A 16,260-nucleotide genomic window follows, 5' to 3' on the forward strand; every position below is an offset into this window, starting at 1 on the left:
AAGATGGAGAAGAAACTGATAAACAGTCCTGTTCAAATCCCAAAGCATCAGTGCTGTACTAATGAAAATTCACTAATTAAAACCTTCTGTTAGAAACCATTCCATTGATTTGGTCCTTTCAGTTTGCTATAGTGAGAGATGACTGTACTAACATCCAAATTTAATTAAAAATAGTCTAATGATTTTCTTGATAAAATAAATGAATACATAACTTAACTGAAGTTAAAGACGTTTATTTTCCAACTGCCTAAAATTTGGGAGCTTCTTTTGGGCAAAGATAGTATAAAAATGTCTGTTGTGAAAAACAATATCAATACTATATTAATGTTTATATCACTTATACGACTATAAATTAATGAAAATCACTTTACATAATTTTTCTTTAAAGCAGCTTTCAAAGTTCTCAATATTTACATGTGGGGGTGTACAAAAAGATTTGAAATTAATTTTCCTTTTTCTTTTTCTGCTTTGGAGCTCTGTGATCATAATGTTCAATTTCTGGGTATTCTTTAGAAAAGTGATTATAAGCTTCACATATCCTTCCTATCTCTTCAAGTGTCAACTGAACTGCACTTGATTTTGGATCAATGTCACATACACGAAATATTTCATCTACAAGGTGAGGAAGATTCTCTGGAAAAAGTAACCTGAAAGAAACAAAAAATAAGACGTAATGAAAATTAAAGTATAATATCACTATACCAAAAAATGAGATAGGAATTCAAATACCATTGTTAAATTGTGAATGAAGCCATGTTATGTAATTTATTATTTTTCATTCACATTTAACATGGCTTATTAAATATTAATCATGGTTTATATAAAATTGTTTATTATTCCTTAAATAAGAATTACTAATTAAATATTTATTCAAAACTTGACCTATTATTAGTTTATAAAATAATAATATGTTTAGAATTTTGTATAACTAAATATATGTGGTGTAACATAAAGTGTTAATTTATATTTAACTGTATACGTAATCAAAAAGTTAAAGAAGTAGCTTAAATATTCTGTTGTTTTTATTTGTGAAATATTTAATGTTATGTAATCACTCATGAATAATATTAGACCATACATTACATTAGCGAAATGTTTACGTGCAGTCTGTTGTCATGGAGACGCACGCGTAAACAACCACGAGTGGAGTAGAGCGTGGCGTTCGAACGTAAGGTGGGAGTGAGGGTCACAGAGAATAGAGAGAGAGATATAGAGAAGAGGGAAGGTCATAGAAGGGAGGATATAGAGCAGAATTAACATTAAGGAGTGAGGAGAGAGTTTTGCGGATCCAAGATTATATAATCCTCAGGGCAGAGATTTATGAGTATAGTGTTCGAAAGTGAACCTATAAGTAGTGAAACATAAAGTTTAATGTTATAAGCGAAAACTGCTGTTGTTATGAAGAAAGGTTGATGCCGTAATCAGATAAAAGGAAACTGGACAGTCAATGCGAAAATTCTGATTAGTTCTAGTTAATCTGGATTACGATTAAATTCTATGTTGCCCTAGGAAAAAGGTTATATTGGTTACTTGGAGAAAAGTGAACAGGAAAAGATATTAGTACCTAATTACTGTTGTTTGGAATAGTGAAGTGCGACTTACAGTAATACAGTTTAAACTATGGAGAATATTTGTTATGTGTGTTCCGCTAATGTTAATTAAGTTAATTCATAAGTGCTCTCTCAATAATTTGATGTATTGAAGAATTTGTCTGGTAAGAGTAGTTGTATAAGTTTCTCTATTCTAGCATTAACTGTAATATACCTCCGATGCTCAAGGTCCGGGAATATATTTGCTTGGAATATAGCTTACGTAGTTTATTGCCTGCTGTGAATTTGCTGTGAATATAAACATTGAGCTGATAGATTTGTGAAGACTGAATAAGATGTGAAATTGTTATATTAACTTGAGATAAGAAGATTTGTGTTTTTGAGACTGTGAATAGTATATGAAAGTTAGAACATTGAATTAGCATCAGTGACCTAAGAAGATGTGTTAAGTTAATTGTATAGTTCCATTTTAAAATAGAGTTCTTGTATTTGTTGACCATATCATATATTAAATGTTTTATTTTGTTGATCTAAATATTGTGTTTGCCTGAATTCCTTATTATTGCACCATTCATAAATATTCGAATCTTGCGGGAACCCCAAGTAAAAATGATAATAGATGATTCGGCCTAATGAGATGACTGTTAACTTAATTTAGAACTGATCCTACTATTTATATAGACTAATCTAAGAATAGGGTGGCGCAGTATAAATATAAATTTCCCTACTTTTGGATCGGTGATCATTTCGTAATTAGATGTATTATTCATAAAGGTGACTTGAAACTAGATAGAATTAGAACACGACAGAAAAGAGTCGTCACGACACCATAACATTTTAAGCGATGGTCACACCTTTCTACTGGAATATGATTCTGCAACACTGATTTTAAGTAAATTCAGTTTAGGCATATGGGTGCTTAAAGACCAAAATAATATAACTATCATCAAATTCTTGACATTTACCCTCAAGGGATGTACAGGATATGATAGTACTACATGAAAAATTTACATCATTACTAACTTCCTATCTACAATTTTTCCTCCAAATAAATCTGTTACTTGTAAAGGCTCCAACATTGTCAGATCTTATATGTCTATCTTCTAAGGCACTTTTTACTGTATCAATCCACCTATATCTTGGTCTTCCTTTGGGTCTTTTTCCTGCAAACCTGGCAGAGAACACTTCTTTTGCTAATATTTCCTCTACCATTCTATTCAAATGACCATACCACCTGAGATTAGCTGTGCTAACGCATTCCTGGATGTTGACAATGTCAAGTTCTTACCTAATATCCTCATTGTTAATATGATATTGCCATTGATGCCATCTGTTCAAACCCTTAATCTTTCTCGGGACTCTCATATTTGCAGTCTCTAGTCTTTGGTCAAGTGTTTCTCTCAGATCCACAAGTTAAAATTGGTTTGAACACTGTCTTGTATACAGCTAATTTAGTGTTTTGACTAATTTCTCTCTTATTCCATATAAATTTATTCAGTTAACTTCCTACCATACCAGCTTTGTTGATTCTGTTGTCTATTTCCATATTTAATTTACCATCTTCACTAAAAATCGTGCCTAGCTGAAAGCTTTACTTATTCTACAGGTTCTCCATTCACAATGCAGTTGATATTTTCAATATTTTTGCCTATTTCCATTGTCTTTGTCTTGTTATCTTGTTAGGGGGTGCTTAAGGGTCAAAGCTGTATAACTGAGAGGAGACCTCCACATAGCCTTTAAAGGAATGCGGAGAACCGACCAGGGCTTCTGACCTAATGTCCAATCCTCACCTTCTCGTGGTGCACCCTGTTGGGTATCTACTTTGATACTGAACGAACGAGGATGGGCTGGCAATTTGGGATTTAGCCGACCAAATTGTATTCTTATTGGTTAAACCAAAATATAAAATGATGGTACAACATGACAAAATTTCATGCCGGCTGAGGCGTCGCCCGGTTAAACAAGGCCCCCGTTGTTTTCGCCAGGGAACCAGGGCGAACAGCGAAAAGTCAGCTACTGGAACAAATCTGAAAACAAACCCCAACTCAACATCACCAGAGTTAAAGATCGGTACTATCAACGTAAGAAGCCTGAATGGCAAAGAAATGGAGCTAGCTGAGGAATTAGATAAGTACCAGATCGACATAATAGGGGTGACTGAAACAAAAAAGACCAAAACTGGTGAGATCTTTCTGAGCAATAAATACAAAATGTTATATTCAGGCAATAACAATCAAGGAAAAGAAGGAGTAGCCATAGTATTCAACACAAAATACGAGGCTAATCTTCTTGAATGGCAGTCAGTCTCAAGTAGAGTAATGTGGGCAAATATGAGAATGGGGAACTGGACAATGAGACTTATTTGTGCCTATGGTCCCAAAGAAGGTTCTACTAAGGTAGAAGTGGAGGAATTTTTTGAGGCTTTAGAAAAAGCAACTGACACAATGAAAAAGGAAAAGTTGGTCCTTGTTGGGGATCTAAATAGTAGAGTAGGAAATGATTGTGAGACATACAAAAATATTTTGGGAAAATTTGGAGAAAAGAGCAAAGCTAATAATAATGGCAAATATCTGTTGGATTTCTGCTCAGGACATGGACTGGTTATTACTAACACCATGTTCCAACATAAAAATGTGCACAAATTCACATGAAGAGAAGAGGCTAGGAATAAGAAAAGTCTCATTGACTATGTTATTGTTGATAGTGATGTTTTCTCCCTGGTGCAGGACACCAGAGTGTACAGAGGATTTGAAATTGGAAGTGATCACTATTTAGTCTTGAGCAGGATAAAATTGAATTTCATATTGAAAAGAATAACATGTAAGAAAGTTTTAAAGCGAATAAAAGTTGAGCAGCTCTCAGATGTAAACTGTAGACTAAAATACAGAAATATTATTGAAAAGAAAATGAAAGAGTTTGAGAACAGGAATCAAACCTTGGAGATTCAGTGGCAAACTCTGAAGGAAACATTGATTGATTCTGCCAGAGAGGCATGTGGTGAGGTTGTGTGCAAAGATAAAAAAATCAGAACTCCCTGGTGGACACAGGAAGTTAAAGAGGCAGTGAAGGAAAAGAAGAAAGTATATCAAAAGTTCCTTGCAAATAAGTCAGCTTTTACTCTTACAGAATACAGAGACAAATGTAAGAAAGCTAAACAGTGTGTAAAACTAGCTAAACAAAAGTCATGGGAGGACTTTGGCAAGAATATAGAAAATAAATATCAAGAAGGTGGCAAAATATTCTGGAGGTTGTTGAAGAAGCTTAGGAATGGAGGAAAGAGTGCTGTAAAAGGAATTAAAGATGATAAAGGTGAAATGAAAACAGGAGAAAAAGATATCCTTGAAGTATGGAGTAATTACTTTGAAAAACTGCTAAATGAAACAAGCAGTGATGACAGCACAGTGATAAAAAACACTGACCAGGCATGCAGTCAGGAATACATATCCATACTTGAAGTAGAAAAAGCCATCAAAGGCTTGAAATGTGGAAAGGCAGCAGGAGTAGATGATATTCGACCAGAAATGCTGAAGTATGGAGGTATAAGAGTCTTACAGTGGCTGCACTGCATAGTTCAGAAAGCCTGGACAGAGGGACGAATTCCCGATGATTGGAGTAGAGCTCTCATAGTACCCATATATAAAAAGGGAAATAAAACTGAATGTGAGAATTTCAGAGGTATTTCCCTACTGAGTGTTCCTGGCAAGATCAATGCAAGTATACTTGAGAAACGGTTGAGAAGAATTGTGGAAGAAAAGCTTGGTGAAGAACAAGCTGGATTCAGGCCAAATAGAGGCTGTCAGGATCAGATCTTCACTTTACGACAAACAGTCGAGAAAGCATGGGAATATAACAAAGATCTGTATTTAAGTTTTGTCGATTTGGAAAAGGCATATGACAAGGTGCCAAGAGAAAAGCTATTCAATACGCTGCAGTTATATGGTGTCAATGGGGCATTATATCAAGCAATACTCCGTCTTTATTTGAGTTGTGAGTCAGCAGTTAGAATTGAAGGAAGTACAGGAAGATGGTTTAATGTTAAATCTGGTGTGAGACAAGGATGTACATTATCCCCTCTGTTATTCATTATCTATATGGATCACATTATGAAGGAATGTGGTATTAAACCTGATATCAAAATTGGAGATGTTAATGTCAGCTCTTTGCTTTATGCAGATGATGTTATACTTCTAAATAAATCCGCTACAAGTCTGCAAGATTCTCTGACTAAATTGAATAGCTGTTGTAATAGATATGGTATGAAGGTCAGCAATAAAAAGACAAAGACAATGAAAATAGGCAGAATCATTGAAAATGTCAACTGTGTTGTGAATGGAGAACCTGTGGAACAAGTAAAACATTTCAGCTACTTAGGCACAATTTTTACTGAAGATGGGAAACTAAATATAGAAATAGACAACAGAATCAGCAAAGCTGGTATAGTGGGAAGTCAATTGAATAAATTCATATGGAATAAGAAAGAAATTAGTCGGAACACTAAATTAGCTGTATACAAGACTGTGTTCAAACCAGTTTTAACTTATGGATCTGAGAGCTGGGTCAGAAGTAAAACACTTGACCAAAGACTAGAGACCGCAGATATGAGAGTCCTGAGAAAGATTAGAGGCGTGAACAGATGGCATCAATGGCAATATCATATTAAAAATGAGGATATTAGGAAAGAACTTGACATTGTCAGCATCCAGGAATGCGTTAGCAGAGCTAATCTCAGATGGTATGGTCACTTAAATAGAATGGGAGAGGAAAGATTAGCAAAACAAGTGTTCTCTGCCAGGTTGGCAGGAAAACGACCCAGAGGAAGACCAAGATATAGGTGGATTGATACGGTACAAAGTGCCTTAGACGATAGAAATATAAGATCTGATAATGTTGGAGTCTTGACAAGTAACAGACTGATTTGGAGGAAAATTGTAGATAGGAAGTTAGTAATGATGTAATTTTTTCATGTAGTACTGTCATATCCTGTACACCCCTTGAGGGTACATGGCAGGAATTTGATGATGATGATGATGATGATTGTCTTGTTATTGCTAACCTTCATACCAAATCTATTACAACAGTTATTCAATTTAGTCAGGAATCTCGCAGACTTGTAGCGGATTTATTTATAAGTATAACATCGTTCGCATAAAAGCAACGAGCTGAAATTAACATCTCCAATTTCGACATGAAGTTTAATACCACTTTCCTTCGTAATGTGATCCATATAGATAATGAATAACAGAGGGGATAATGTACATCCTTGTCCGACAGTAGATTTAACATTAAACCATCTTCCTGTACTTCCTTCAATACTAACTGCTGACCTACAACTCAAATAAAGACTAAGTATTGCTTGATATAAAGCCCCACTGAACCATACAACTGTAGCGTTTTGAATAGCTTCTCTCTTCGCACCTTGTCATATGTTTTTTCCAGATCTACAAAACTTAAATACAGATCATTGTTATATTCCCATGACTTCTCAATTCATGTTAGAGGTTTAATGGAATATTAACAGCACTGAGAAAGGATTAAAACTAATTTTAATACTTACAATATTTCATATCCGTCACAGAGACATCTTCGGGGATTACAAAAACTTTTTGTAACAACACACACAAATACAATACAAAGTGAAACTAAAGTCCTATCTAGGTGGTGCGCCCTCTATGGGCATTTGCAGGTGGCCTGGGATGTAAAGAGGGATCTCTGATAATTAAAGTTTTCCAAATTTTGGGAAGTTTAATGCAACCGTATTTGTTTAAATTAGGTTGATTCCTGAGTGCAGATGCGGATTTAAAGAAGTCTTTCTTTTTTGAATTTACTATGGTGGAGCATGGTATTTTTTTTTTTACGGGAGATTCTGTGGGATGTATCCAAAACATGATCTGCAAGGCCAGACTGACCATAATCGTGTTTGCAGATGTAAGAACTGTGTTCTTCTAACCGGATGGATGCTAACCTGCCTGTTTGTCCGAAGTAGGCAAGTTTACAGGAACAAGGTACTCTATATATATATATATATATATATATATATATCAAGCACTAAAAGAGGAGGGAGCCGGTCTTTAGTGGAGCGGATAAGGGTAGCAAATTTACAGTGGAGCTTAAAAGCTGTATGGAGGTGTTGTACTTTTTTAATGATCTGGTTATTTTTTCTGAAGTACCATGGATGTAAGGAAAAGTGATGGCATTTCTGAAGTCCTTCTGAAGAGATGTTATGGAGAAGGACTTGATTATTTTTTTAATTTTGTAGTCATTATAGCCATTGGAAAGGAAGGTGTTGTGTATTTGTTTGAGTTCTGTTGACAGGACAGTTTTACTGGAACAAAGATTGTGGGCCCTATTGGTCAGAGTTTTAATAATGCCATATTGCTGGGAGGGGGGGGGAGAGTTTGTGAATGTATCTACCTCTATGAGTAGGTTTTTTATATACAGAGAAAGAAAGGATACCATTAGGAAGGCATGTTACTAAGGTGTCTAGGAAGGGTAAACTATTGTAATTTTCCTTTTCCATCGTAAACTGGATTCTTGGATGTAGACTATTGAGGTGACTGAGGAAGGAATCTAATGTGTCTGGGCCATGAGGCCAAATAGAGAACACATCATCTACATATCTTAGCCAGATAGAGGGGTTTAGCGGGGAAGAGTCAATGGCTCGTTTTTCAAAATTTTTGATGTAATAATTGGCAAGAGGGGAAACCCATGGCAGTTCCCTCTATCTGTCTGTAGATTTTATGAATTTTATGAAGTTTGTGAATGTATTTACTCATACAGGTAGATACATTCACAAACTCTCCCACCACCACCACCCCTCCCATTGTTTGTAGATTTTCCCATTCCATCAGAAAAAATTTGAGTCGAGACAGTGTTTAAATAGTTGAAAGATGTCTTGAGGGAACAGATTATCTATAAGTACCATAGCTTCGTCCACAGGAACATTTGTGAATAACAATACAATATGCAGACTAGCTAGAATGTCCACTGATGAGATAGAAATTTCTCCTAGTTTTTCTAAAAAGTTATCGTGTATTTTTGATGTAGGTGTCCATGTGTCTAAAGTGCTCCTTTAGAAGAATAGCAAGATGTTTAGATAACAAATAAGTAAGTGAGCTAATACCACTACAATCGGTCAAAGAGGAATATTAGTCTTGTGTACTTTGGGCATTCCATATAAATGTGGAGTTAAGGGATGCACAGATTTCAATCTTTTTCTAAGATCCATAGGCCATATAGTCATGTTGCATGAAAGGTTATTAGTTTCTTCATAGTTTATCTAAGTAGGGTCATAATCTAATGGAGTAAGTAGAGGTATCAGAAAGTAGAATTGAAATTTCTGGAATTTAAAAAAAGGAGACCCAAACTATCTATACAATTTATCATACCTCTCCTTGAACCCATTAACACACAAAGCACTCACAACTGACTCTAGCAACCCATTCCACTCATTCACAACTCTCTAAGCAAAAAATCTAGTCCTCACACCGTTATTCAACTTTCTAGCCAAGAGCTGAAACATTTTCCCTGTATCAATCCTATAAAACCAGTCAGGGTAGTGGCCCTTCCCTTAATGCATAGCATCATACATGTCTGCAAGAAGATGTGCTTTGCATTGTGGGAGATACTAAGGCAAGTAAAGAGAACTTATACAACCTTTACCATGAGTTGTCCCAGTCCTGAAAGTACTTCAGGTGCAAACTTTGTTTGCCTATACTTGGATAAAGGATAAAACCCAATATATAACTAATCCTATAAAACCCTTTAAGTAACTTAAATGTTTCTATCATATTCCCTCCTTTTCTCCTATCAACCAACTTCTGCAATCCACACACCCTCAATCTAACCTCATAGGGAACACTTCACAGACCACCAAAAATTTTGGTCACTCACCTCTGAATCTTCTCCACCACTTCCTCATCCCCAGGAGACCAGACCTGAGCAAAGTAATCCAGATGTGGATGTAGCAAGGCATTATAAAGAGGAATAACAACTTCCATATCTCTACTTGTTAGTATACATTCTTTAACAGCAAAGTAATCTTATGAGCTACCTTAGGAATATGTCCACTAAACTTCAACTCTCTGTCTACCACCACCCCTAGCATCATCTATTTACTGGATTACAGTTCCATCAATGTGGTACACAGGTTATAATGTATTTATCCTAAAATATATAACTTTACATTTCTCCACATTAAGCTGACACTCATTATTTTTGCCCATACTAACAGCCTATTTAAATTGTATGCAAATCGTCTCCACATCGCCTTGATTAACTATTACCCTACCTAATTTCACATCAGGTAGAAATTAGGTAGGGTAATAGTTAACCTGAAAGAAAATATTCAAACAACTGAATATTTTCTTTCAGGTCATTTCCTATATCATTTATGTACAAATTAAACAACAGTGGTCCAAGCAGTGAATTTGTGGCACACCACTAATCATCTGTTTTCGCCTCGATTCTGCCCCTCCATATACCACTTTTTTGATATCTGTCCAGCAGCCACCCTCTTATCTACTTAACCAGTGCCATATTCATCCCCATTTGTTCTAATTTGTGTAACACTGTTCCATGTGGTATTCTGTCAAATATAAAAAGTTACTAAATTACTAATGCATAACCTACCCTTCACAAAGCCATGTTTTACCTCATACAGTATCATATTTTTATCTGCCTTTTCTTGAATTCTCTTTATGACCAATTTTTCCAGTACTTTTACCACTACGTCCGAGATACTAATTGGTCTATAATTTGCTACTGCAGTCTTAAAACCTCCCTTATGCAAGTGAATTATTTTGCCTCTCTTTCTACTTCCCAAAGCTGAAACTTAAATTAAACAGCCTAGTCAGAGGTATTACCAGTTCTCTTGCACATTCTCGCAAACCCAAGCTGATGTCCCATCTAATCCCACAACTGTATTTACATTGGAATTCTGCAATATCCTAAGAACTTCTAATTCATCCACCTCTGTTTTGACATTAGTGTCTATCACATAGGTTAAAGCAGTAACCTCACTTAGATGATATACCCTATAACTCAGTAACTCAACTTTTATCTGTTTCTGCCACCCTATGACCATCATCTGCATTAAGGCTAATCTTCCATAGTTATTCTCCCTCTTACTTGCCACGTAACGAAAGAATTTTTTGGAATTTCTCTGGCCTACTCAGCTAGATTCTTCTTGTAATATCTGATTTTGCCTTCCTTGCCATACTGTTCACCTTTCTTGCCTGAGCCTTGCACTGTTCATGAGTTTGCTGGTCATCTTTCTCCTTATATATCCTCCACAGCATTTTTTTTCTCTGCAACTCATGCCTAATGATATTACTCATCCATCTAACTCCTACCTGATTAATCCTCCTTGCCCTTACCCTGCAGATTTTATGCCATGGCACAGATTTAAACTTCCTGACAGAATATTTCTCATGTTTTATAATCTCCCAAGTCAAGCCTGCATGGTCACTTTCACCAATTGAAGGCAATGTAGCCACCTTGGTTATGGATAGCTCTTCTGATCCTATGACCAGGTCCAATACTCTCCCATAGTCCCCTCCATCACATGCTGCCTCAATTGATTATCTCTCAGTAGGTGTACAATGGCTCACATATACTCCTCAGAGCATCTTCAAGCAACTGCAAACAAGGCGGAGTGGGCTTCGTTGTTAAATCTAAGCTCACCAAGCCGATCCTTTCTTGTAACATCATACCTGAAAGAATAGGTGTACTCCTAATTGGAATAGAGAACAATATAACAATAAAATTAATATCCTACTATGCTCCAATATCTGTAGCTGGTAATCAAGAAATAGAAAATTTTTACATGAATCATGAAGAGGCATTCAATTACAAGTCAACATGCGCATTCATTGGTGGAGACTTTAATGCCAAAATAGGAAGCAGGAAAGAAAACAAAAAGTTTATAGGTCCAAATGGCCTGAGAGAAAGAAACAGAAGAGGAGAGAGATTAGCTGAACTTGCTGCAGCTGAAAAACTCTTTATTATGAAGACTTTTTTCAACAAATGCCCAGGAAGAAGATGGACTTGGCAATCACCAAATGGAGACAATAAATGAAATCAACTACATTTTAAAGGACTGTAAAAGACTGGTACAAAATGGTACAATAGGCAAAACATACTTCAATTAAATCTAAGTTGTTAAATCTAAGCTCACCAAGCCGATCCTTTCTTGTAACATCATACCTGAAAGAATAGGTGTACTCCTAATTGGAATAGAGAACAATATAACAATAAAATTAATATCCTACTATGCTCCAATATCTGTAGCTGGTAATCAAGAAATAGAAAATTTTTACATGAATCATGAAGACAATAAATGAAATCAACTACATTTTAAAGGACTGTAAAAGACTGGTACAAAATGGTACAATAGCGAAACATACTTCAACATAGATTTTGACCACAGACTCCTCAGAGCTATTATAAGAATAGACCACAAAAAAGAACAACATCAAACCACAAAAGACAACCCAAACAAATAGACTACCACAAGTTCAGGAAGTACATAGAAAAGACTGAATGTACTATTAAGAACTGGAGGCAATGTAGCCACTTTGGTTTCTGTAACAAGTGCAAGAAAAAATCAGAAATTCCTGTGAAATAAAAGAAAAGAGAACAACTCTCACCTCAAACTATAGAACTACTGAAAAAGAGAAAAGAACTGAAGAAATCTGAAGGAAATTTTCTAGAATACAAAATTACTTGCAAGTTACTAAGGAAAAGAATTCCAGAAGACTACAAAGCTTTCAGGATACAAAAACTAAGGAAGCAGTGCAGGCAAAAACCAGCCTGAAAAAAATAGAGAAAGACTTAAATTTTAAACAGTAAATTCAATCTACTTTACAGGATCAAAATGGAGAAAAACATACTAATAGAAAAAGGATAGAAGAAATTGTGCAAATTTTTATAATGATCTTTATGCAACTAAGTGCCAAGTCTCAGAACCTGTCATTCCAAAACCAAGCAATATACCAGATATACTTCCAGAAGAAACAGAACATGCACTTAAGAAAATGAATAAAGGTAAAGCCCCAGGACTTGATCATGTTAAGGCTGAAGAAATCCAACTATATTCAAAGCCTTGGCTAACTGATTCACGTGTATTCAGAGAAACAAAGATTCCAGAGGAATGGAAGTCTGTCTACTCTCCCACATATATAAAATCATGAACAGAGTAATACTGAACAGAATCCAAAACACTCTTGACAACTCCAGTAGAGAGCAGGAAGGATTCAGAAGAGGTTTCTCCACAATAGATCATATCCAGATCATTTCACAACTAACAGAAAAATGAAGAGAATACCGTATCCCTCAATGTTTCCTCTTTATTGATTTTAAAAAAGCATTTGATACCATAGAACATAATGCAGTCATCAGTGCCTTACTGGAAATAAATGTGAACCCTACATGATAAAAGAAATTAACAAAAATCAAACTACACAAATAACCCTATTTGATCAACCTATAAATATAGATATAAAGAAAGGGGTCTACCAAGGCAATGTAACCTCCCCAAATCTATTTACCAGAACTTTAAATACATTCTGAAAAAAATAGACCTAAATGGAGGAATAAGCATAGATGGTGAAAAACTACAAATCCTTATGTTTGCCGATGATCTAGTACTGATATACCAAAACCCAAAAGACCTAGAAGAAATGGGGGGGGGGGACACAAACAGCAATAAGGTAGGCTTAAAAATGAATCTAGAAAAAACAAAATGGATTAAAAACATCTACACAAGTGACAGTCACCTATGTATTAATAACATCCCTATAGAACAAGTTGACTCCTACAATTACTTAGAAGAAATAATAACAATGAATAATGATTTATCTGAGGAACTAGCAAAAAGAAAGAAAGATGTGGCTATCATTCAGTAGACTAAAAGAAACACTTACTGATCCAAATCTTGACATCTCTGCAAAGGCAAAACTATCTAACAGATAAGCTTAGGTGTTGATGGTTATTCATGACTTATTTTTCACGGTATTAACAACACCACACACACACACACTTTTATCACAAAGATGTTTTATTAACACTTATATTTCGCTGATTTTCAACTCAGCATCATCAGAGCACAACACACTTGTATACGCGACAGTGAGTGAGTAAAACAATATAATTGCAAAAGACAAAAATCTAAAGTCCTATTTTTGGCACCCTCTAACGAAAAAAAAAAAAACAAAAAAAAGCAGCTATCCAGGAGTTTTTCTTAGGATAACCGTCTCCCATATGGTTGCATTAATTTGCCAAAAATTTATATCAACAGTCATAACAGTTTCCTTAGCAATAGGCAGACTCAACCACCCTATGTTCCTATACCAGGTAAAGCAAGGCTATTCAGACTTCATATATATATCTGATGCCAGTAAAGTAGTCACGTTTAGCATACCTGCTTAGTTACTGTGACATTAATGGTATCATCACCAAAGACAGATACTATTGCAAAATTGTGTACTCAAATTTCAACACAGCATTAATATGATACATTACCCTCTCAAGATTTATTACTGAAATTTGGATCATGCAGTGTTTCTTATTCATTTAGTGACACTTTGAAATAGTTCAAAAACTATTATTAAAAAAACTCAAATAGGGCCATTTCTATTCTTGTTTTCATTCAGGATATGAATGCTGATATTATTATTATTACTATTACACCCTCCATGGAGTCAACACTCATTGTAGGAAGTTCATTCAACTAACAACATAAACTAACTTCCTCCTATCCACCAAACTCTGCAATCCACATCTCTTCAACCTCTCTCCATAGCCAGCACTCCAAACTCCTGATATTGTCTTAGTCACTCGTCTCTGGACCCTCTCCAATGTCTCCACATCATATTGATAACCAGGTGACCAGATCTAAGCACAATAGTCCAAGTGTGGTCTGACTAGTGCCTTATACAGTTGCACAACCATCTCCTTATCCTTGCATGCTAGAGTACTTCTTATCATAGCGTCATTACGATGTGCAACCTTTGCAACACTAGCAATATGCCCTCTAAACATCAGTCTACTGTCAACCATCACTCCCAATCTCTAATCTCATCCACTTCCTGAATACAGCACCATCAATATAGTACCCAGCCTTATATTTCTGCACTCCAAAATGCAATACCTTGCACTTATTGATATTAAAACTACAACCCCACTCTTTTGTCCAAGTCCATTTAAATCTTCCTAAAGGGATTCAGCATCAGCAGTGCTACTTATAATTTCCCAACTTTGCATCATCAGCAAATAACTGAAGATCCCCAGTCAGTCCACACGATATATCGTTTACAAACAAGTTAAACAGCAGGGGTCCAAGAACAGAACTCTGGGGCATGCCACTGGTTACCCTTCTTTTTTGAGACACTGCTTCATCATACACAACCTGCTGGTATTGTTCAGAGAGCGAATCTCTGATCCATCTTACCAATATACTGTCTATTCCTGTCCTCTGCAGCTTGTATACCAACTTATCATGTGGTATATCTATCAAATGCTTTTGCAAAGTCTAAGAATATCATTGTATATGATTCTCCCTTATCTAACACACTCGTCACCTTATCATAAAATGCAAGTAAATTATTGAAACAGGACCTACCCTTTACAAATCCATGCTGACCTTCAAAAGAATGCTATGTCCATCAACCCAATTCTGTATTCTATTCCTTATCAATCTCTCCAACACCTTGACCACAACTGCAGTTACAGAGACTGGTCTATAACTGGAAACGTCTGTCCTAGAACCATGCTTGTGGAGTGGTACTATTTTGCCCTCTTTAGGAACCTTACCCACTGCAAGACTTTCATTAAATAACCAGGTCAAGGGGGCATAACCAATTGTGGTCCATGTTCCTTAAGCATACGTTGTGATATGTCATCCATTCCTACAGCCTTATTCACATCTAACTCAACCAACATCTGATACACCTCTGTTTCTTTCACTTCTAATTCTCCTAATACTTGCCTCTCTTCTATATATTGTACTGAATAATTTATACTAGTATGATATATGCTGATAAAATGCTCATCCACAAATGTTAGTCTGCCATAATTATTCTTCCTCTTGCTTGCTATGTAGTGGAAAAATTCCCTCGAGTTAACCTTGGCCTGAACAGCCAATATCATCTCATACTGCACCTTTTCTTTCTTTACCATGCTTGTCACCTTTCTAGTCTGTACTTTATACTCTTTATGGATCTGATCACCACCAACTGTCTTGTACCTCCTCCATAACATTTTCTTTTCCAGCACAGCTTGCTTGATTTCGCTGTTCATCCATTTCATTCCCACTCTGTTTACTCGCTTAACCCTTGGTATGTAGTCATACATTGCTTTTGTCAGATACTGCCTTATAAGTTTCCATGCATTTTCAACATCTTTTCCGCTCAGCTCATCTACCCAACGTACTGATGCTAACATACTACAGAGCTTCCTATAATCACCTACTTTATACTTCCACATGTATCCATTTTTGGCAGTGATCTTTTCTTGTTTCATCACTTCCCAACCAAGTACCTCATGATCACTCTCACCAACTGGCAGCAGTGTCAACACCTCATTGACAACCACATCTTGTGAAGTTATCACCAAATCCAAAACATTAAAGTCTCTAGTTGCTTCAATCACGTGCTGCTTAAGATACTTATCTCTCAGAAATTCCATAATCTCGCTCTCCTTTTCCCCATACACT

The 16,260-nt window shown here is 35.9% G+C and overlaps 1 protein-coding gene across 1 annotated transcript in view; it reads right to left on the minus strand.

Moving 5' to 3' along the window:
• Positions 1 to 217: 217 nt before the first annotated feature.
• Positions 218 to 16,260, minus strand: part of mtTFB1 (mitochondrial transcription factor B1) — a 114,057-nt gene continuing 98,014 nt past the window's right edge. Inside the window, exon 6 of the mRNA XM_090401120.1 lies at positions 218 to 647. Within this exon, the coding sequence (XP_090257246.1) occupies positions 443 to 647 (205 nt within the window). The 3' untranslated portion in view covers positions 218 to 442. The remainder of the gene's footprint in view (positions 648 to 16,260) is intronic.

Source organism: Typopeltis vanoorti, chromosome 12, assembly GCF_054136105.1.
Source record: "Typopeltis vanoorti isolate ZY-2024b chromosome 12, IOZ_Tvanoo_1.0, whole genome shotgun sequence".
NCBI classification, from domain to species: Eukaryota; Metazoa; Arthropoda; class Arachnida; order Uropygi; family Thelyphonidae; genus Typopeltis; species Typopeltis vanoorti.